Below are 23218 nucleotides of genomic sequence, written 5' to 3'. Positions count from 1 at the left end.
GATGATAAAGTAGAAAACCACTTTCGTGGTTTTACATTTCATGCCATTTTATAGTTTTACTATGATTATGAGTATTTTAATTTCTTGTTATGATGTGAAAGATTAGAATTCGGTTCAGAAACAACGAAAACCTTTAAGTGTGATAACAATGTCAATATGAAAATCTCTCACTCATCACAATATTTCACAACATAGAAACTACCAATAAAATAATTCCAGGAAAATATAGTGCAGCAGGATTAAAGATAGATAGCACAATGAGTCACTTTTAAACAACAAGACCACAGGAAACGTTAGGGCTATGAAACACTCTTCCTAGAGTCAGAGGTTTCTACCAAGGGAACTCCAGAATGGGCCCAGAGATGGATGTTTATTGAAGTTCAAAACTTTTATCAGATTAAGTATGCTGTGCTTTTTGATTTAGATAAATATCTTCTCAGAATAAATATAAATAGCCACCTAAGACACCTAAGTTAGAAGCCTTAGTACAAGCTTATACTGGCCCAAGACATAATTTGGTACATTCCTTTAAATAGACATATTTAATCGTGATCAAGTAGTTTTGTGGATCCAGACATTACAAATATATTGGACATATAAAAATACAGTTTGGGACAGTAGAGTTGCATAGTTTAGTCATTTACGTTTCTTTTATTGCAAAATAATGATTTACATAAATGTGGCAGTGTACAAGTTTGTCAGTATGGGTGCAGATTGGACTGTCATTACACATCTGTTCATCAGAACACAAGAAACATCATCTATCACAATGTGAGCATAATATGTAAAAATACCTGAACCAATGCTGTCAGAGTGCTTCAAGTACTCAACATATCCCAAAAGAATGCAAAGTTTGATTAACATGTCCCTGGCAGAGCATCCCATTCGCTCAGCATGACCCTAGAAAATTGTTTAGTGTAGTCACCATGTTCCTTACAAAATGCTCCTTGGGCTCAGCATGTGCCCAGCAATATGCTACAAGCTTTCACATGTCCCTGGTACAGAATCACAATAGCTCAGCATGTATAAGGTCTTGTAGGCAAACAGCCAGGTCCGAGTGATGTTGCGTTTCCTCTTTAGCAGTGTCTTTTTTCTTAAGGCTAGTGTGCTAATGGTACTTGGATGCCCACAGGACTTAAAGGAGAACTATGAGGTGAGTGCTTTTCACTCACCTCATAGTTCTAGCCGACCTGTGACAATGAGACTGTCACAGGTCGGCTCAGTATATCAGGAGGTGAGCGAACTCATACCGGCGTTCGCTCACCTCTCGATCCTGTCACGGCTCTCTGCCGTGACAGGGGAGGGGCTGGATTCCCCCCGCTCTGATCCGCCAGACCTGACTGGCGGAACGGACGGGGGAGGGGGCGGGTAAAGCTGGCTCTGCCTCTACATAGGCAAAGCCAGCTGTCAGTCACACAGCTGGGCGGATCCTGGCACAATTGTCGGGATCTGCTTCAGCTGCGGCGTCTCAGTATACCGCGAGCAGTAGCTCGCGGTATACTGCGGCGTCTCAGTATCCCGCGAGCTACAGCTCACTGTATACTGAGCCTAGGGTGATGGGAGGGCGCTAGTTTGTGTCCTCCCGTTACCTTAAGGAGAACTATGGGGAAAAGCCTTAACCCCATAGTTCTACTTTAAACTAAATACTCTGCCCATGGATGTCGCTACAGACCAATAGAATAAACATAGAGTAGGTAAGTAGAATGTGAAAGCTGAAGTAGAAGAGGAATCCTGGAAACTAAGCAAAAAGTCAGGGCTGGCAGCAGACAAGAGTATCCAGAAAACCTAGCTGAGGATCAGGACAGGCAGCAGACAAGCTTGAATATGAAAACATTGCTAAGGGTCAGGACATGTAGGAGACAAGTGAGAATCTGGACAAGTAGCTAAGGGTTAGAAGAGGCAGCAAAGAGAGATTCAAAGAACTACTATATGCCAATTGATTAAATTGCCCTATATTATCGACTTTGTTATAAACCAGCAGATCTGAATGCAGTTTGCCAATTAAACATGTCTCCACCCACTATTTTCAATGTGTATACAACTAGATGTGTATACAACTAGATTTATACAAAATAATCTTACAAAAGCCAGCGTAATTGTTTTTCTACTTATACATTTTATTTCAAATATATTGACGGTGGCAGCAATGTTTACTACATACAGTGTATGTAGCCTATGCATACCGTTTAGTCATGTTGTCAATGACTGTGCTTTAGTGTAGAGAGGGAGAGAGATGTAATCATTGCCATTAGAGCTACAAACTGGCCCTTGAATGGGGGTTTGTGCCAGTTCAGACTCCACCTTACTGCCCATTTTATGCAGAGCGTGCTGCAAAGAGATGTTCATATAAGTAGATCCTTCACAGGACTATTGAATGTGGGTATGATTTGTCATGTGCCCACAGTGTGTTTAGTCATATGAAGCATCACTGTGCTGGAGACAGTTCTGCCATGGAGGATGGATTTTTTTTTTCCAATCACCTCTCTGCTCAGTATACAAATGGTAAATGGTGTCTTTGGCAGTAAAAGGAGGGTGCAGTTAGTAAAGTGGAACCCTAAAGGTGTGTTTATGTGAAGGGGCATGGTTGCTATTAATCAGAAGCATCAAGAAGGGCCTGCTCTAGGAGGTACCATTAAATGGGTAGGGGAAATGCAATAAGGAGGACACAAACTGTAAGGGTGGGCACATAGGATAAAGATAAATAATGGGGAGAGGCAGTAAGGGGGCCCCTACATGGAACAATACTATGCCATGGTGTACAGGTTTTTGTGCCCAAACTAAAAGCACTAAAAGCACATTATTCCTCACTCCCTGGCAACTACCATCTTGGGTTAGTTATAGTAAGTAAGGACATGATACTTTGAGAAATGGGAGATGCAAATGGAAGTTATTATCACTGGCATGAGGATACCTCTGGGGAACTGTCTGCTGTTACTAAAGATAATGCATAAACTCGTAGATTGGAGGGCATGGGAAGCCAGAAAATAACAATTATGTTTTTACGTTAGTGACTGGTTCTCTTAAAAATGAGCCCTTATACAAGTAGAAATAATAGAGCTGCCATTGTTGACTTGCTCGTATACTTTTGCAAGATCAGGGTCTGCCATCCTAATGCTAGCTGGACTACTCAGATATTTAGTTACTTAAATCATGCCAGTAAAGTATGAATAGTCTTTTACTAGGTCAATGACTCACTGAAAATACTACTATAGTTATCTTTAAATAGTGGGAAAAAATAGCTTGAAGTTTGGAATTTGTCATGGAAGTATTTCTTGTTGTGTAGAGACTGATGTAATCTGTAATGCTACATGGGAGGGTGTGAATGTGGATGCCTGCAACTTGACCTCAAGCTTTTGGCAGACTTCCTAAAAGCAGTGATGCAGTCTTAGGAGAGTAATCGGAATTTTGGAACAGCGTGCTGTTGCTGTGGTTGCATTTATAAAAATCATAGCAGAGTGAATCAGATTGAAATAGAAATGAAACTGTTATTAATAAAAGGAGTTCTAACGTTCCAGAATATACTGTCTTGTTATAACATCACTATAAGAATAAGTATACATAATATATACTGTATAATATTTTTTGATAATGCAATCAAAGCTGGCTTTGATTGCAAAATCCCTTTAAATGTAGTTAGTGCTGCCTTCTGTATGGAGGTGCACCGAAATAGAAATTCAAAAACCGAAACCGAAATAAAAAAATTGTCAAGCCGAAACTGAAAGTTTTTATTTTAATTTTTTCAATTTTTTTCAATATTTAATTTTTATTTGTGTTTTATAAACTTAAACATATTTTTATTTTATGAATTAATTTTTTATTAAATATTTTTATTTTTTACTTTAGTTTTAGGGGCTTCGGGGGAAATATTAGGGGGTCTAAATAGACCCCTGATATTTCCCTTTTAAAATAGAAAAAAAGATTGAGAACACAGACCCCCCTCAATATCTTTTTCTGCAGCCCCTGTTATCAATGAACAGGAATCCTCTATACTGAGTGTTCCTGTTCATTCTTAACTTGAGAACAGAGTGTGTTTACCATAACTACAACTATGAATGAACAGGAGGTGATGTAGATCACTTCCCATTCATTCATAATTGAGGATATAATACACGTACCATGTCCTCAATTATCTACAAACACTCAGCGATCACTGATCGCTGAGTGTTTGCTCTCGCTCTCCTCTCTGACACGCTGTCACAGGAGGCTGAGCGAGGGGAGCAGGGAGGAGAGCCCAGTCTCCTGTGACAGCACGGGCTGTCTCCGCCCCCACACCGTTTTGCCGGACTGTGATAGACGGCTGAGCCCAGTGGGAGGAGAGACACCAGCCGCTCACAGAGCTCTCCTCCCGCAGCGCTTGTCCAGCAGTCACTTTCTCTCTCCCCCGCTGGGACACAGAGCAGCGCGGAGGAAAGAAACCAGGCATGCGCCGACGTATCGGCAGGAAAATGGCACTTTCAGCATTTAGCCAAAACTGCCATTTTTGGCAGATATGTTTCGGCGGCCGATATATCGGTGCATCCCTAGTTCTGACTATCCATCACTCTTTCCCTGCTGCTTAATATAATGCAATCTTAATTTCGCAAGACTACATATCTCATCATGCATTGCTTCCTGCAAACAATGGTAATGTTACATGGTTTAGGCTGTCACGTACCTGGGTGGAGACTGGAAGTGGGGAGAGGCCTCCCTTGCACCTCGTGTCCCGAGGCCTCTGGGTATGGGTACAGAGACCTGGTGAACAACGAGTGGCACGAGTGCCAGTGGTGAGGAGCACCGTGCAAGCCGTAGTCCAAGAAACAAGCCGGGGTCAGATCCAAATGGGCAAACGTAGTACAGGAGGATGAGGCAGAAGGGAAGTCCGATTAACGAGTCCGAAGTCAAGGGCTGGATGCAGGCAAGAATAGTCGAGTCAATTCCGGGTCTGAACAAAGCAAACAAGATATCACAAAGGCACAGGAACAGGGAATAGCTGACGATAATCCAGCAATCTGTTAGTGTTCATGCTGGGCTTATATAGGGGAAGTGATTAGAGAGTTAGGTCACTTCCTGTGCGCCTCCTTTGCGCGTTTCTGCTTTGCTGTAATGACTTGTCGGCGCATGTGCGGGTTAGCGCAATTCCGTCAGTTACCAGAATGCGCCATTGGCGCATGCGCAGATGGCGCGGAACTCTTACATAGGCATTCAGTTGTAGTTCAGATGGCAGGCTAAAGCTGGCCATACACCTATAGATTATCTGCAGATTTTATATGGTCAGATGGAAAAAGTGCAACAGATTCCCCCATCTTCTCTAAACCGTGAGGATGGAGGAATCTCCCACTGGGGCAAGCTTCAGTATCTTGCTAGTCGGCCCCGCTGGCTGTTAAAATACCTGAACAATCTGATTGGATGCAGGCATTGTTCAAGTATTTTGAGAGCCAGCGGAGCTGACTAGCAAGATACTGAAGCTTGGCCCAGTGGGAGATTCCTCCATCCTCACGGTTTAGAGAAGATGGAGGAATCTGTTGCACTTTTTCCATCTGACCATAGAAAATCTGCAGATAATCTATAGGTGTATGGCCAGTTTTAGTTAAGAGTGGTGACACGAGGAAGTGCATATTCACAGAGTAAAATTGCATCACTGCATTGAGGAAGTACATTCTATGGGCATCTGCATCTCCAATAAGTAAGTTTACAGACTTATAGGTCGATATGATTATTTAGAGTGGGATAGAACTATGGAAATTCAATATAGAAATTCATATTTATTTTAAGTATTTGACCATAGATACCCTTTAAAATGCAACTAAAAGCTCTTGTATGCGAGTCGAGACAATTGCCAGATTCAGTTACTATATGATGCATAAGTCTCATCAAGAAAATAAAAATCTTCAAATGGAATTATAATTAAGTGTTACAGCATGCATTTTTAATGAGAGGTCACAGTTCTACTTTAAAGAAAACCTGTACTTTTAGAAACGCAGAATCTGCTATTGCTAACCTCCCGAAAATGGTAATTTTCTGGAGGTCTCTGGTTACACCACTAAGCCATAGTCCCAGAAGAAGCATGCAGTCAGAACTCTTAATCTGCAAACTTGTTTCAAAATGCTGAAGCCATTGGAAGGGCATAACAACCAAGCAAAAGCAAAGGTCACGAAATGGCAGATCACATACCCTCAGTTGAGGCATCATGGCTTGTGCAGCAATAATATATGCTATGCAATTTTTTCAGTGGAGTTGGCTGAATCTACAATATTGTGAAAACGTATGGTATATCCAGTGATAAGTTCTCTGACTTCCCTTTCTATATGTTTATGTATGATTGACTACTTCCTTCCTCTTTGTCAAAAAAACAGCAGAAACCACAGCCCACAGCACTCGATGATTAAAGGAAACCAGTACTAAAGGAAATATGAAGCTTGCCTTTGCTGACCTCCTTTGGAAAATGCTAGTAGCTTGGCTATCTGGATTCAATACTTTCTCATGCAACAACCTGGGACAAGCAAGCAGACTAGTAAAGTTAGAACGCAATCTGCAAACTTCTCATTAACCAAGAAAGCAATATCAGTAACCTGGAAAGCAATGGATCAGAATGGAAGCCAGACAAATAATATTTTTGGCAGGTCAGAAATGACAGACTACATACATCCTTAGGGCAGGTTTCCTTTAAAGAGGACCAATACCAGTTTTTCTCCACCTTTTGACATTAAAAGTGCTCTTGAAATAAGTTTCAGGTCTCTGGGAACCCGTGGTAAAAATAATTATACTTACAGTTCAAAAAAAGAATGTGTCGCATTTATGACACCCAGGGCAGATAATTTAACACCTACTTGCGGTATAAAACTAAATTATTTTTTTTTAAACTTGAAATAACAGAAAAGTAGTACTGAAAATTGTGTCTTCTGTGGTGGTGTCCTCTAACATTAATGGTTCATGTAGTAGTACTACTTTGGTGGTCAGTTAAAAATTGCCACTTTGTGGTCATTGTAGGTGAAAGGTTAATATACCATTGCTCAGGGAACCCCTTGCAACCTCAGAATGAACAGTTTGAGAAAGGCTGACCTAAACTATAGAAGCTATGTCCAAAAAAGGCCAGGCAGAGGGCAAAGCATTTGTCACCAGAACTGCATGTAGGCTCCTTGCAGTGGCCCTTTTCCTATTAGTCACCTACTATGCTTTGTTCTGCACTGGGTCTGTGTGTGGAAGCCATCTTAGCAGTCAGAGGAAGTAGATATAAAGCCTTGAGGCTATAGCACAGGAGTGCCTTGGCACCTTCACATACCAAAAACTTAATTTTTACAAAAGAAATTCAAAAACAAGAAATTACATTTTTAGGGCACTGCTTAGGCACAGTTAACATTCCTAGATGTTCCCTAAAAAATTGCAAATCTTCACTTTTTGAGTACACATTAAATTGGAGTAACGGAAAATTGCATCATACTCACCTGTAATTTTCCTTTCCTGGTGCCTATCCGTGGCAGCATACTATTGATAAGCTCCACCTCTATCTCCACCCACAGGACCAGTATAAATCCATAAGAGAGCAAAAGACCCCTGCCTAGCATTCTCTTAACTAACCAACATCACATGCAGGGAGGGAAATATGCTGCCATAGATAGGCACCAGGAAAGGAAAATTACAGGTCTTTATGACACAATTTTCTGTTTTCCTGGTGCCTTCATGGCAGCATACTATTGATAAATAATGAGCTGACAGGGTGGGTAGATGCAAACATTTATTGAGCAAAAGATGCTTGGATAGTTCATCTTCCGAAATCAACAGTGTCAGAGAACCAGGATCAATTTTGTAATGCTGAACAAAGGTATGATGTGATGAACAGCTTGCTGCTCTGCATATTGTCTCAATTAGAACATTGGCTTGGGATGCCCACAAAGCTGCCATAGCTTAGTAGAATGAGCCCTCACCACATCTAGAGGTTGTTGGCCCGCTACCCACGTCACGATCCAAGAAGAGAGATAGTCTTGGACTTTGCTTCCCTTCCTTTGAATCTGCCCACGGGAGTTATGAACAGCTGATTTCTTGTGCTGAAGGGTTCTGTCAACCTGAGGTAGGTCTTGAGAGTCCTACCACATCGAGTTCATGCAGATCCTGCTCCTGCGGGTCTGCTGAGAAGGCTGGTAACACCCATTACTGGACTGAGTGGAATTGCAAGACCATTTTCAGAAGGAAGTAGGCGTAATACTACCTTATTAGGGAAGAACACAGTAAAAGGCTCTTCTGCCCAGAAGACTTGAATCTCTGATACCCTTCTTTAAGACGTGACTGCCACCAAAAATACTGCTTTATAGGTGATATCCCATAATGAACAGTCCTCCATTGGAACAAATAATTATTTTGATAACATATCCAACAGGACAGCCAGATTTCATTGGGGAAAAGATAGCTTTTTAGGAGGTCGCACCTTCAACACCGCCTTCAGAAATTGAATGACCAAGGCGTCATTAGCCCATCTAATATTAGTAACCGCTGAGATAGCAGAGACCTCGACCGTCAGAGAACTGAGACTAAGGCCCAACTCTAGTCCTTTCTGCTAATCTTTGAGGTCATAGGAAACAATGGATCAAAGTTCATCTGAGAACATAATTCAGAGAATGTCTGTCATATATGGTCACAAACTTAGTTAGTGGAACTTCTTCTAGCCCTCTGCAGGGTTTCTATTATCGCTGAGGAACAGCCCATGGATTCCAGCTTCCTCCTTTCAACCTCCAGGCATGAAGAGCTAGCTTGTCGGTGTATGAATGGAATATCCTCTCTTGAGACAGAAGTTGGGAAAAGACTGGAAGCGGGATTGGGCGACATACAGCTAGTTGCTTAGCAACGGGAAACCACGGTCTGTGTGGCCAATATGGGAGGATCGCTATGACCATGATGTTTTCCCTGCAAAGTCTTGCCAGGAATCTAAGAATCAGAGACATCAGGGGGAAAGCATATGCTGTTTTGAAGTCCCAGGGATGAGTTATTGCATTCACCCCGATGGCAGAAGGGTGCGGCCACCTGAACAGAAAAAAAAGGTATCTTCTGATTTCCTGGGGCTGCAAACAGGCCCACCTGAGGAAGATCCACAGACGAACTAACTTCCCGAAGATATCTGGGTGAAGAGACTATTCGTTGTGGTCTAGAAAAGATCTTGAAAGGTGATCCGCTTCCTGATTCAAATGCGCAGGTAGATACACTGCTTTGAGCTTTAGAAGGTTGTTCTCAGCCGACAACATTATGGGCTCCACTTGCCAGAGTAAAGCTAGACTGCGTGTTCCCCCTTGTTTTTTAACATAAGCCATGCCCGACTTGTTGCCCATCCTTAGAATGACCAGTTTTCCTCGCAGACTGCTGGACGAGGCTGTCAAGGCTTTGAAGGCTGCTCGGGTCTCCAGGATGTTTGATACCACTCTTTTCATGGACGTTACATCTTCCTTGCATTCAGAGTTCGCCACTCAGGGCTCCCCAGCCCCTTAGGCTGGCATCCGATGTGACTTTGATTCATTGCGGTGGCCCTTGAGGACGTGATTGGGCTAAAGATCGTACGTTCATCCACCACCACTGACTCCTGTACATGCTCATAGATATAGAGATCCTTTGACCTAATGACCTCTTCCACCATTGGGTGAGAAAGCCATTCTGGAAGGGCCTCGGGTGCCCATGGGTGCCCATACACGGTCATGATTCCCAGCAACCTCGCTGGAATGCGATCATGGAGGGTAAAAGGATCATCATTTTGATCTGGGTTCTTATGGCTACTGCTTTGTGAGGAGAAAGTGAGATCCAGCTGACTCTTCTGTAAGTTGACTAACCATCCGAACCTTAACAGCATGGACAGGAGAATCTCCCTGTGTGTTGTTGGCCAACAATAGAATGTGGGCTAGATAATGGTGTATGTGCAATCCCTGCTCACCAAAGAGGAGCCAGGAAAGAAATCAGTAGCTTGGTGAAGGTCCTCGGGGAAGTGGAAAGGCTGACGGATAGACAGACAAAATTCTAGATGCAAGTCTCCTATTTCAAATCTGAGAAACTTTCAAAAGAAAGGTAGAATAGGGACATGCAGGTAAGCGTCCTTCAAGTCCAGATAACATCCAATTCCCTGGCTAAATCGCTTGGAGAATAGTCTGAAAAGACGCCATCTTGAACTTTTCTAAGTTAATGTATTGGCTCAGCTTTTAGAGATCTATAACTGGCCTCCAACCACCTGTTTTCTTCCTTACCAGGAAGAGTGGAGAAAAAACTGCAAATCCTTCTGAGCAGGGAACAGGAACTACGGCACCTTGCTCTAATAGGGAATTTGCGTATTGAAGAAACACCTCTTTCTTCTGGGAGGAACTCTGCACTCTTGTAGGCAAGACATTTTTTTTAGGGGGCCTTCTTTTGAACTTCCAAAAATGTCAATTTTTCATGGTGGAAAGAACCCACGGCTCTCCACATTGTTACACCCAGATCTGTGCATACTGACGAAGTCTTGCACCTACTGCAACTGATTGGGCCAGCACAGTGTGAAAAAAACTTAGAAGACTCGGAGGGGAGTGAGCAAGGTCTTTGCCTCTGTTACTTCAAGAAGTATGACTGTGTTCCTCTCCATCTCCTCTTCTGATCCTTCCCCTGATAGAACACCTTTGGAGAACTGAATCTTTATTGTTGCTGCCTTGACAAGAAACTTCTCTGCCGTTTTGACCTGCGATATTGTGGGATCAGACTCAACTTTCCTCCCATGACCTGGGAGATGGCTGCCTCCATTTTTGCCCCGAACAGGGACTTACAATGATAGGTGATCTTGCACCCTGACCGCCTAGAAGAAGGATCTGCAGCCCAGGGTTTTAGCCATAGAGCCTGCTTTGCTGTGACAGAGTGCAGCATAAAATGAGTTGCACATCTGATGTTATCTATAGCAGCTTCACACACACACACAATCTGCAGTAAGCTTGAGTTCATCAAGTGCTTTGATCCTCTTCCAAGGAGGATTCTGATTCTTCTCCACCAGATGGACCTTCCCCAGCTGGGCCTGGTTCTTCCCCTTGTGGAATGATCGTAGCTGGCTGGCCTGACTGAATAGAAGCCTGAGAGGCATGAGCAGAGGGTTGCGCTATGGAAAACTAGCTCTGAATTCTGCCAATGAATCTCGAACCACCTCCTTCAGAAAAGATGCCACCTGGGTGCTCCCTCATTTTGTGGATCCTGTGATATTTCTCCCAAGCAAGTAGCGCAGACTAGTTTGCCTGGTAAGGGAATTTTGCCACATTCCCAGCACATGTTCTTATTGGGCCCGTGTGAGTGCTCTGGAGAGGGGGCTGAAAGCCTCAGTTTCTCACTCCTACTCCAGGGAGGAGAGCGAGATCTCTCTTAGTAGAGTGGTCTGGAGTGACTGCTGTGATCTGAGTGAGTCATCCTGCGATGAGACTTGCATGGATTGGTTGGAGCAGAGCGAGTAGGGCTGAAAGACAGGTATAGGTCAACCCAGCTGCACTCTTTTGTAAACGTACCCAACCGGTGGTCCCCCCTACCTTAACTCGGGTGGTGGTGGTTCTTGTATACGGAGTGAGTTACTCATAGCGTGAGGGAATGTACAGGCTGCTATCTGTAGGAACAGACTGAACAGCATAGAAAAATCAGAATCCAAGCTACATTCCAAGAGATAGAATGCTCAAACAACCTACCCCACCCCCCAAGTGCAAGGACCTACCAGGAACAAATGGGTCTGCAGAGTGACAGGGTACCCGCCAAAAAACAGAAGGAGGCCATGCCAAGCCTCTGCCTTATATAGGGACTGAAGGACAGCCCATCTCCCACCCCCATGCGCCAGCCGGCAGACGGTGACGTCATCGCGCACGTGCAGAGACATCATGGATACCGGAGAAAAGAGTAGGGAGATCGGCCGCTGCGTCTTAAGGTAGAAAAAGTAATCATTGCAGCCCAGAGGAGAAAAAAAAGAGTCAGAGACAAGGTAAGAGCTGGAACTAGACAACAGAGAGGAGAAGGCAAGACACAGATCACTGCCCGAGACCCCCAAGAGGAAACCTTACCCTCCAAACCGCCTCTTGACTATCCTACTTATGATAATGCCGGAATAACTGGCCCCAAGAAGCACCAAGAAGGGATTCCCTGACCTCACAGCGCATTTAGCAGCAAAAGGTCAGAGACTGCTGAACACAGGTAGGACTGCGTCACTTTATAACACAGAGGTAGGGATGATATACACTGGCTGCAGGTTGAAGACATGAGGACAACAAAACATAAATTAAAAAATTTCCTTTAAAGATTTATACTGGCCCTGTAAGTGGAGATAGGGGCGGAGCTTATCAATAGTATGCCGCCATGTGGGCACCAGGAAATAAACATTTTATAAAATGACAGAGGGAGGGCACTAGAGACTTTCAGGGAAAATCTTAAAGTGGAACTGACTCATTGAGAAGCAGACTAGCTGATACGTTAATGTCTTTCTCAATCTTATTAGAAGCAACCCATAAAATACCTTACAGGTCTCAGGGAGCTCCTAATAAATGACTATATCTACAGCTCATGGTACATTAGCGTAAACAATAAGTTGAGGCATATGGATAAATAAAAGAAAAAGGAATGTGGAAGACTTGGCATATTTGACACCCAAGGCTGTTCCATAAAATTATTTTCAGTGACAACAAAATGAAATAAACAATAATGGGCAGAAAAGAAACACAGACAGTTAAAATTACATGTGTGCTCTTTGGAGAAGAGCCCCCTCAGATAAGTGATGAAAAAAAGGACCCCCTTACGCTGGTGGTAAAAATAACATTTGTGGATTACATTGGAGGTCAGTGGGAAGAATGCACCTTACTTTGGTAGTTTACATATTTAAGATCAGGTTTAGAATTAGATATACTTTGAGTGATGACATTTTTAGGCATAGGATTTTCTCCAGTCCCATGTCATGGCAACAACTGAAAATGAATAGATTTCACATATTTTCACCCAATTTCATCATGGCCCAGGAGGAATACTTTTTTTGTTTGTTTAAATAAATATCTCTCCTACTTATTATACCCTAACTAGCATTCATCCTCTAATTAGCTATATTTTTTTGCCAAATTACATGGAAAAAAAAATACATCTATTGTATTATGTTCAATCAAAAATGGCTTATTGCCCTTTCACTTATTTCATTTTAAAAAGTACACATTAAAACAAAATAATAATTTCAATTGTAAAAAACCTCAGCAGGCGGATAATGACATGGATTTGTTTGTTAAGTAACTAGTAAAAAAAAAATGGACGGTTAAAATTTTGATTACACTTCTACATCTTAATTAATGAACTTGGGGTCAATTCACTAAACATTATTGCATGCGATAATTAGGTAATGTGACCGGTTTCAGTGAAATATCGTATGCGATAATGAAATGTTCAATTCATTAAACTTAAATATTGCATGTGTGTTATTTATCGACTGTTCAAGTAGGAACTGAACTAATGCTCGACTGTGCACTCTCTGCGGTCTCCTCATGGTTTAACTCAAGCTTGCAAGTTTTATGGGTCATAATGACATGGTTTGGTGGCCAAAAAAGGAATCCAGTATCTCTCTGTTATTCTCCGATGAGGTCTTTGTTGAATGTCAGACTCCTTCAGACAACATTCCCGAAAATATGGTTTTCAAGTTTTGCTACAAGTCGTCTTAAGGTCTGATTCTCTGAAAAACCTTCTACATAATTCTTCTCTGATGAAGGTTGTTACCAATATCTATGCTCTGCGTTAGTCATCTACCCCTTCTCCTTATGCTAGCTCATATTAAAAATGGAAGTAATTTACTTACTTTTGAGGCAGACTGTTGGGAGGAGGTTACTCGTACATGATTTACAGATGTTATACGCACTGCCAATAAATGTATACAATTTAAATGTATCATGGTCTCTATTACACTCCTCACAGGCTTAAATGTATGCGCCTGTATGACACTGCTTGATGTCCACATTGTGCATTCAAGCCTGCGAGCTTGTTTCACAGTGTTTGGTGTTCTCCATGTATCCAAGCATATTGGTCCATCATTCATGACCACCTACAGAGTAAGCTGGGTATCTCTTTTCCTCTTACGCCTTCAGTGATGTTGTGGAGTATTGTGGAACCAATTTAGCCCCGTACTGCGGAGAGGACTCTATTCCAACTATTGAGTTTTTATACCCATAAGGCAATTTTGTTGCACTGGAAAAAATCCCAACCTCCTACTACTGAGATGTGTATAACTCTAGTGAATTAGGTTGTCTCTAAATATAAATTGATCTAGGACACTACTCCTAAGAAATTTGTCAGAGTATGGTGTCCTTGGGTGGGGGTTTCAGCTCTGGATGCATGAACACAGTTCATGCTTATTACACTGCCATAGCAATATTCTTTGACGGTGTGAGTCACCCTACTAGGAAATGTCTTGCCGAGGTGGGGGGCAGGTTGTGTGGTGGTGTGTATGAGTGTTTGTTTTAATTGCAACCTGCAGGTTGCTTGTGTTGAGGCTTTGTGGGCCCCATTTTTCTTTTGGATTGCAACAATTACTAGATACAATTACTAAATAAAACACCTTAAAAAAAATTGCACCCACTGTCTCATTCCTGGTGGGAGGAAGTCTGTTAATAACAGAGGTAGGTGGGTTATAATCTTATAAAAGGAAGCTATAATGATTTTAGGACAAATAATTTTTTTTTTTACTATTTATATAAAAAGATATATTAATTTTACAAATATTTAACATATGGTGTGCCCAGAGCAGTAGTTTACAAAGCATTATGTGGAGCAAACAGAATCTGGAGCAGTTGCCCATGGCAACCAATCAGCATCTCTCTTCATTTTGCTCAGGTAAGATTTGAAAATGAGAGAGAAGCTGGTTGGCCGCAGTGGAAATCTGCTCCAGGTTTTGTCTGCTCCAGTTTTCTTTTTTTTTTTAAAGGGATAAGCTGCTTTCAGACTATCTCTCATAGAATCTTCATGCTGCCATATGAACACAGCAGACATGGAGGATAAAGAGAGGCAGGAGTAACTTCTATGACTTAGTTGTGTGTGTATCATTTTGAACTTTGTCTATTAAGCTCTGTAAACAACAGGCTTTTTTTTTATTATTCAATAGTTCAGTAGTTAGGAATAGCCCGTTAAAACATGAAGTGTGAAAAGGAGCCCGCAGCTCCACCTGTTGGCTGGAAATTTAAATATTTAAATTTTAAAAAAATGCACCACCTTCCTCAATTCTGGCTACATAAAATAAAGCAACTGGAAACACTGGAAACCTTGAAATATATATATTTCCATTTCTCACAGTGTAACTATGGCAAGGGGAACTTCTAACATTAAGAGTTGACCTTGCATCAAAATAAAAAGGACATTCTACAAATGAATTACACAGTCATTGCACACACTAAGACTGTTCATAGATCCTTGAAACCAGTTGGGCTGCCTGCTGTGAAAAATAAAATAATTTCCAGTTAACAAGCCAGCTTTTCAATATGCAGATTAATAAACAGGAAAACACACTTCTATTCAGCTTTTACATAGAAAGAACGAAACATGATAATTTCTGTGTGGTCTAAGAAACCACAAAAGATACGTAGAGAAAAATCACCTTCTGAGAATCTTTTCCTAAAGTCACTAGTTAATTTGCAATCTATTAGGTTAAACGGTTATGAAAAGATGTATTATGCTAGAAAATATTTTTATTAAAATGATATTTGAATAAAAATTAGTTTATATCAATAACAAAAGAAAAAGAAAAAAGTCCAACAAAGTTCTGTGCCATCTGATGCGAACAGATGCCCATGCTTGGGTTGTTGTTGTTTAGAGCACCATGGCTGCCATTTGATTCATTAGTCCATAAGAAAAATATTTTGTCTTTAACACAATAATCCCTCTTTAGCTGTTAATCTTTGCCGGTGAATAACATCCTGCTGGAGCTCTTGTTCGATTGGATGCCATAGCTTCATGAGTATCCGCTCCATGTTCAGTGCATATACGGTGTGTGAAGGGATAACTTCTCTGTGAATCTTTAAAATAAAGTTACATGTTTACAGTCAGTGACGCTAAATACAAAACACATCCTATTCCAATTTCCGCTATTTCAAATATACATTCCATGAACATTCCGCCCGTGTATTTCCATCAGAAAGCAGAATGAAGCTGGCCATACACGTGGCAATGCTCAGTCAATTTTACCACTTCGGAGTCACCAGGAATCACAAATAATTGCCAAAAACAAGTTTGATCAAACATCAAAATTTCGATTAATTGTGAAGTCGGAACTAGACAAGAAATTGACAGCTTCAATAACATTAGAAAAATTGAACAGAAATGGAATCAAATCAGAAATAAAACTGTAATTTCTTTGAAACTGATGAAATCTTTCCACTGCATTAGATTGAGAAATTTCAATCGCATCCCCTTGCAGTCAACTGGAACGACTATTTTATACATCTTCGATTGAGCAAATAAACTTTCAATTCCATTGCAAAGCAAGCAAGCAAGTTGCCACATGTATGATCAGTTTTCATTAACATAGCTATGATGAATCAGTGTACGCTGCATCAATTTTCTACATGTTTAAACACATAAAGCCGCATAGGAAATGCCCTCATCCTTGGGAAATGCTTACAGAAAACCTACACAATATGCCCATACGTTTATAGAAAAGACAAACTATAAGGGTGACAAAAAAAAGCCGTCTTGTCTAGTTCTCATACTCTAGTATGAGGATGTTTAACCTCAAAAAAAAAACTTCACTTACAAGCAGATCTGAAAATGCCATCATTTCAAGCGTTTGAACTACAGTAAACTCCCCATTATCTGGCATCCGTGGGGATTGGTAGATTCCAGATAAAAGTAATTTTTGGTTGCTTGAGAGTTACTGTTAAAAATAGGTCTAACTAATGCCGTACCCCATACTATACCATATAATTCATAAACTCTGTATTGACTTCATATTAATACTGAAATGCAGTAATGAAAAGCAAATTAAGACAAATAGACAATCATTTCCAGAATAATACATGCCGCAGATCAGCGAGTACACAGGGGATTTTTTTTCATTTTCTGGTTAGATGAGAGTTCTGGTTAGTTGAATACTGGATAACAGAGAGTTTACTGTATATAGTTCTTGCAAAGTCTACACATGAAGGCTTTCATACACATGTTCACTTTAAAGTGCATCTGTAGCCAAAATGATTTTCAGTGGTAAAGGATTAAAACTTCTGCCAGGTTTTTACTGATGTCCAAGATCCAGTTGGATAAATCAGCCCTCACGTCCTGCCCCAATGACAAAGGTGTAAGAACGTATAAGTTTGTTTATTGCCTTCTGTGTTTGTTTAACTACCTCCCGGCCAGCCGCTGTGTATACACGGCCGGCCGAGAGCTTCTTGGATGTAACTGGGCGTGTATACCCGTCCTGTTACATCCGCCGCTTGGGAAATCCCCGCTATTTGAAAAGAGGCTCCCCTGATGTCTCCATAAAGAGGACCTGTCACCTCTTTTGCTATCACATAAGGGGGTTTCTCAGCCCCCTCTGTGATAACTTTTATTGCTAAGTGAAAAAAAAAAAATAGTAAAAAAATGTAAAGTTTCCCCCCAATTTTTTTTAAAGTTACACAAAAAAGAATTAAACAAAACAAAAAAAACGTTTAAAATCCCCACCCCTACATACACGCATTTAAACATGCGTCAGGTGCGCATACCTGCGAAAACGACGATTGCGCCCATTACATATCGCCGCGAACGTCGGAATGAGAGCAATAGTTCTAGGGCCATCAATCACTGATAACACTAAACTGATGAGCGGTAAAAGCTTTTAAAGCATCGCCTATGGCCAATTTTTGGCATGCTAGTTTTTTGCGATTTTGCGAGTGCGCGCAATTTTTAAGCTTGACATGTTTGGTGTCTATTTACCCGACGTGACCCCGTCTTTTATATTTTACCAAAAAAGTGGGTAATAAAAGTTGTAATATTAGTATTAATGTTTAAAAAAAACGTTTTTTTTTCAAAATTTTCAGTAATTTCTCCTGAATATAGTAAAAAATAAAACCCGCAGTGGTGATTAAATACCACCAAAAGAAAGCTCTATCTGTCCCCAAAAAATGGTATAAAATGTGTTTCAGTACAGCGTTGCATGACGGAATAAATGTCAGTCAAAGTACTGCAGCGCTGAACACTGAAAAATGGCCTGGCCAGGAAGGGGGTCTAAACACCTGGTCTTCAAGCAGTTAAAAACACGGCACAAGTTCTACCTAAATATAGTCTACTAAATAAAACTAAAGGTTAGTAGTGCGTACCTGTCTCTTCCTTGCATGGTGTCCCCAGTCTCAGAAATCTGTGCCCCCCACCAGGCAGAAATACACTCCATTAAAAAAAAAAAAATCTGGTATGGCACATGTGCAAGATGATGCACATAAGGTCAGTGGAGGAAATCAGCTACTGATGGACATCATTGGCTTTCATTTTTTTTTTTTACACTTAACTTTATTTTTATCCCCCTATGTAATAAATGTACAATGAAAGGTCCTCTTTATGGAAACATCGAGGCTCTCTAAGACCCCTGTCACCTAGGGACCCCAAAGAATCTGATGAAGCATGGATCTACTCTCTGGCTATAGCAGCCAGAGAAATGACAGCTAAAAGGTGGAAGTGATGTAATATGCATCACTTCCGCCTTCAAGCTTCGGAGGAAAGATCAGCATTGTGGGAATGCTGATCTCTCCTCCGTTCCTAGTGTAAGGAGCCGATGTGTTAAAATTTTGTGGGATTCTGCGCACGCAAGAAGGGGGAGGGAAAAAAAAAATCACGTTCCATCTGTCGGGAAGAGTCCGCCCTTGTATTTAGAAATGGGAGGACGGCAAGCGGTTAAAGTGGAACTAAATATCCTATCCTTTACAGCTGAAGACAGTGCTAGCTTAGCCTCTATTTAGATCTGCAATTGCCATGGTGCTGCCCATCTGATCAGCTAGAACACCAGCTATTTGAGGGTGTGAAAGTTTAGTTGAGAGCGGAAATAAGCACATTGTGCTGTGACAGTTATCACCAGATGTCTGGTTTTGGGAAACCGTTAAATAAGCAGGATTAGTTCAGATCAATTTGTAATGCTTTTTCCTTAAAATAAACTATGGTGATAATATTGCCTCGGATATACTGTAGGTCTTACAAGAATCCCAAGCTGTACTGAGATTTTCTACCAAATGATCAGTTAAAGTCACTGAAAGTTACAGGTGCCATCCATTACAAGCCAGCTGTTGACAGAGGGATGATTACTATTACTGCTGAGCAAATGTAGTTGTAGATAAAGGAATTGGTATTATGCCAGAATACATATAAACATCATTCCCAATAAAAAAATATATAGAAGTGCTTCAAGTGATACTAAAAAGGCAAAAGGATTTTAAGCTATTTCAAATGCTGATGAAATCACTTACAATGGAGACTGCTCCTCAATGTGCAAATGTTTTAGTTTCCTGCAGAATCAGCTGGTTTCCTTAGCACTGGCCCTGACTTCCTGTTTTACAGGGACTCCTTTCTCAAGCAGAGTGCTATGCAGACACCCTTGTGTGTGCTAGTAAGCCGTATGTGTCTCCACAAACGCACAGACACAGCAAATCAAGCTACTCTCATCCCCCCTGACCCCTACTCCTCCCTTCTACAAGCTAGTTGATGAAAAGCACCTGCAGTCTGCACTGTCCTTTTGTGATCTTGTACTGGACAGGAAATTCAGGGAAGCTGGGCTCAGAGACTTGGAAGTCGCCGTTCAGAAACATGATGATTGTAAATGTATGGGCAAAAATATAAAGCAATGCTTTGCTGGGCAATGTACAGTGGGTATAGAAAAGAACCCCCCCTCCTTTAAAATACTTAAAAAATTTTTACTTTGCAGCCTGAAATGAAGACAGACACAGTTTGTGTTTTATCCAGCTGTATTTACTCAGTGAAACTGATAACATCCAAGTTTAAGCTATGTCAGAAAAAAAAAAATTCTAAATTCAAAAACAGAATCACAGAGTTGAATCACAGGTTCACCCCCTCCTAAAAATGACTTGTAAACTCAATCAGGTGTAGCTAAATCACCTTCTCAATGGCACACAGAGGCATTTGACTTTCAACTGTGATCAGCTGTCGTCATTCTGAATAGCTCAGCATGAAAATAGCTTTCCTGGAGCATTCCAGTCCCTGGTAGTGCAACTGAAGCAAACAATCAGCTATGGGTGGCAAGGCACTGTCAAAAGATTTCCGGGATAAGGTTGTGGACAGACACAAGTCAGGAGATGGATACAAAAACATTTCAAAGGCTTTATCAATACCTAGAAGCACAGTCAAGTCTATTATTAAGAAGTGGAAGGTATTTGGTACAACACAAACCCTCCCTGGATCAGGATGTCGCTCCAAACTGGATGAAAGAGCCAGGAGGAAACTGGTCAGGGAGGCTACCGAGAGGCCTACAGCAACTCTGAAGCAGCACAAATGTGGTTTGTATGGGAGGGTTGCAAGAAAAAAAGCCACTCCCCAGGAAAGGCCACATGCAGTCACGACTTAGCTTTGCCAAAACGCCCCTTGAAGATTCTGATTGAGACTAAAATTTAATTGTTTGGCTTCAACACCAAACGATATGTCTGGCAGAAATCCAATATAGCTCACCATCCAAATAACACCATTCCTACAGTAAAGCATGAGATTCTGTTTTTGATTTTTTTGTATTTTTTTCTGACATGTTGGTGTTACATCTTTCACTTGGATGTTATAAGTTGCACTGAGTAAATGCAGCTGGATAAAACAAAAACTGTGTCGGTCTTCATTTCAGGCCGCAAAGCAGCAAAATGTGATTATTTTAAAGGGGGCTGATTCTTTGCGATACCCACTGTATATTTGTTTGAATCTGGATTCATTATCGAAAAAGAGATTGAGAGTTTAATATCACTTTAACATGACTGTCTAAATGAATCAGACAAAAGTCAATCTTGCAAGACCAGATTCTCATAAAGGCTTCATATCCATTATGCTCTATACCCCCTTCTGCTGCATGTACTTATGTGTAAAAGGTCTAGGCCAGGGGTAGGCAACCTTGGCTCTCCAGCTGTGCTGAAACTACAAATCCCATCATGCTTCTGCCTCTGGGAGTCATGCCTGTGGCTTGCAATGCCTTATGGGATTTGTAATTTCAGCACAGCTGGAGAGCTGAGGTTGCCTACCCCTGGTCTAGGCACTTGATCACAGACTCTGCTGAAGAGGACCTTAAAAGTAGTATTAAGGTCTGGGCATTTTTTACCTTAATGCCTTCTCTGCATTAGGGTAAAAACGGCCCAGCACCTTTTTTCTACCCCAGTCTCCTACACACTTAATAGAACGATGGTGGCACCCGTGCAGGGGGCGGGGGAAAGTGCGCTGCGGGGAGCCACTAGAAAACGAGGGATTAGGCACTTTTAAGGAATAAAAGCAACAGCCTCCAGCAAAGGAGGGTCTCCTTAAAAGGAGAAATTTAAAAAAAGTTAGGCTTTAATATCACTTTAATTTTGATCTACCTCTTAAGCAGAACTCTGGAGGAAATGTAAAAAGTACCTAGCCAATTGCTAATATTTTTAGCAGTTTTACTTACCCTATCCTTTGTAGGCTTCCTCCTCTCAGTTTGTTAGGTCCCCCGAAGCCATCGGTCATATTGTGACATCACATAAAATGCAGAAACAGCTGTCCTGCATTGTAAATGAGAACACCAAGGGGAACAGAAAGCACTGGCTGCTGGGAAAGTGTGGCATAAAAGTTAGGTAACTGCTTTTTAATGGTACCCTAGGCAAAAAGTAGCTTTTAACCCTTTTGGGGGGTGAGGTTTGGGGTTGTAGAGCCCCACCGCAAAAGTAGATTTAAATTTTCCCAGAGTTCAACTGTAAACAGAAATTATGTGACCACATGTCTAGGCCTTCCCAAATGTGCCCATCAGACCAACAATTTTTTCATAACTTAGCTGTGTTGAAGAGGAACTTTACCCATTTCGTCCATTTCGATTTTTAGCCAAAAGGGGTAAAAGGTCCGCTGTACCATATATAGGCCCACATTCAGACAAATACAGTACTAGTTGCTTTTATGTTAAATGATGAGTCCACCCAAAGCGGCTATTTCTGGTTTTTTTGTAGCTGCAGACGAGATAAAACCACAACCATTTTGTAAATATCTCAAGGACTTTACTAGTGAGATATCTAAACCTATAAAATCACAGGTCTGCAAATCTGATGCGACTACTAAGAGGGGTTCCCATGCTAGCTGCTGGATTTATTTTTCTATTACAATTTCAATAGGAAGTGTTGACGCATGCAAAGGTTGGCACAAAAAACACCCAGCGAAGTCTCGCTATTGTGTGTATTCAAGATGCATAAAAAGCCAAGGGCTTACCAGCCCATGAGACACCTATACCTGACATAATGTTTGGGTGGCTTTAGCTTTTAAAGTACACCCGTTACAAGAGCTATGTAGGGGCTGCTATTGCTGGATTTCTTTTGAAAATGATAGTTGTCTACGTCTGAGTCACAAAGCCAAAACAAACATGTTTTCAATGGAGACAGAATTCATCACTATGCTTGTTTCAGGTCAATGACTCAAAGCACTGAAGCCAAAGCATCTGCATGACAGTCAGGCAAATGGCACAGCAGAGGAGGTCTCAGCAATGACAGTCTAGACATTACTGTCAAGTTTAACCTTCATAGATAAACATGCATAATGCAGAAACCTTCTACGTGCAGGTATGCATCACCACACGGTATATAGGTTTAGAGTTAAAATTGTCCTTCTCTGGCATGCTCTGACACAGATAGTTGACATTACCTTTAAGGCTTCTAAAAGGTCATACATATTAACTGGAGGCAGGCTAGGAGGCAGGTTGTCCCCGGAACAGGCTAATAAGAGGGCAGCTTGCTGCTCTGCATCATCAGGATGTAAATGACTTCCAAGGTTCTGGTTTCCAGGGGAAGTGGAGAATGCTTGGGGGCTAAACAAAAGAGAAAGCCAAAAACAAATACATCAATAAGACCCATATTTATTCAGAGTTATCTGGTGAAAGTCAGGAAGGACACTAAAAACAGCTAATTTTAAGCTTATTGCTATTGTCACATACATTGGTATTGATATTCCAGGCAAACAGCCCAACACACAGGTGAAATATAAAGGAGTTTCTTTACATACCAAAGAACTTGTAGTTTGGTTTACCTAGTTCAGAGATTTAAACTGTTGTCACTATATAAATCCTGTATTATAATAATAATAATAATAATAATAATAA

At 41.3% G+C, this 23218-nt stretch overlaps 1 protein-coding gene across 1 annotated transcript in view; it reads right to left on the bottom strand.

Moving 5' to 3' along the window:
* Nucleotides 1–15780: 15780 nt before the first annotated feature.
* TADA1 (transcriptional adaptor 1) overlaps nt 15781–23218 on the bottom strand; it is a 31646-nt gene continuing 24208 nt past the window's right edge. Inside the window, exons 7-8 of the mRNA XM_018555909.1 lie at nt 22765–22927; nt 15781–15971 (exon numbers count right to left, since the gene is read on the bottom strand). Coding sequence (XP_018411411.1) covers nt 15822–15971; nt 22765–22927 — 313 coding nt within the window. The 3' untranslated portion in view covers nt 15781–15821. The remainder of the gene's footprint in view (nt 15972–22764; nt 22928–23218) is intronic.

The sequence above is a fragment of the Nanorana parkeri genome, unplaced genomic scaffold (assembly GCF_000935625.1).
Source record: "Nanorana parkeri isolate BGI_ZX_2015 unplaced genomic scaffold, ASM93562v1 scaffold217, whole genome shotgun sequence".
NCBI classification, from domain to species: Eukaryota; Metazoa; Chordata; class Amphibia; order Anura; family Dicroglossidae; genus Nanorana; species Nanorana parkeri.
The sequence above is the reverse complement of the archived record's forward strand: the minus strand, read 5'-3'. Positions and strand labels throughout refer to the sequence as shown.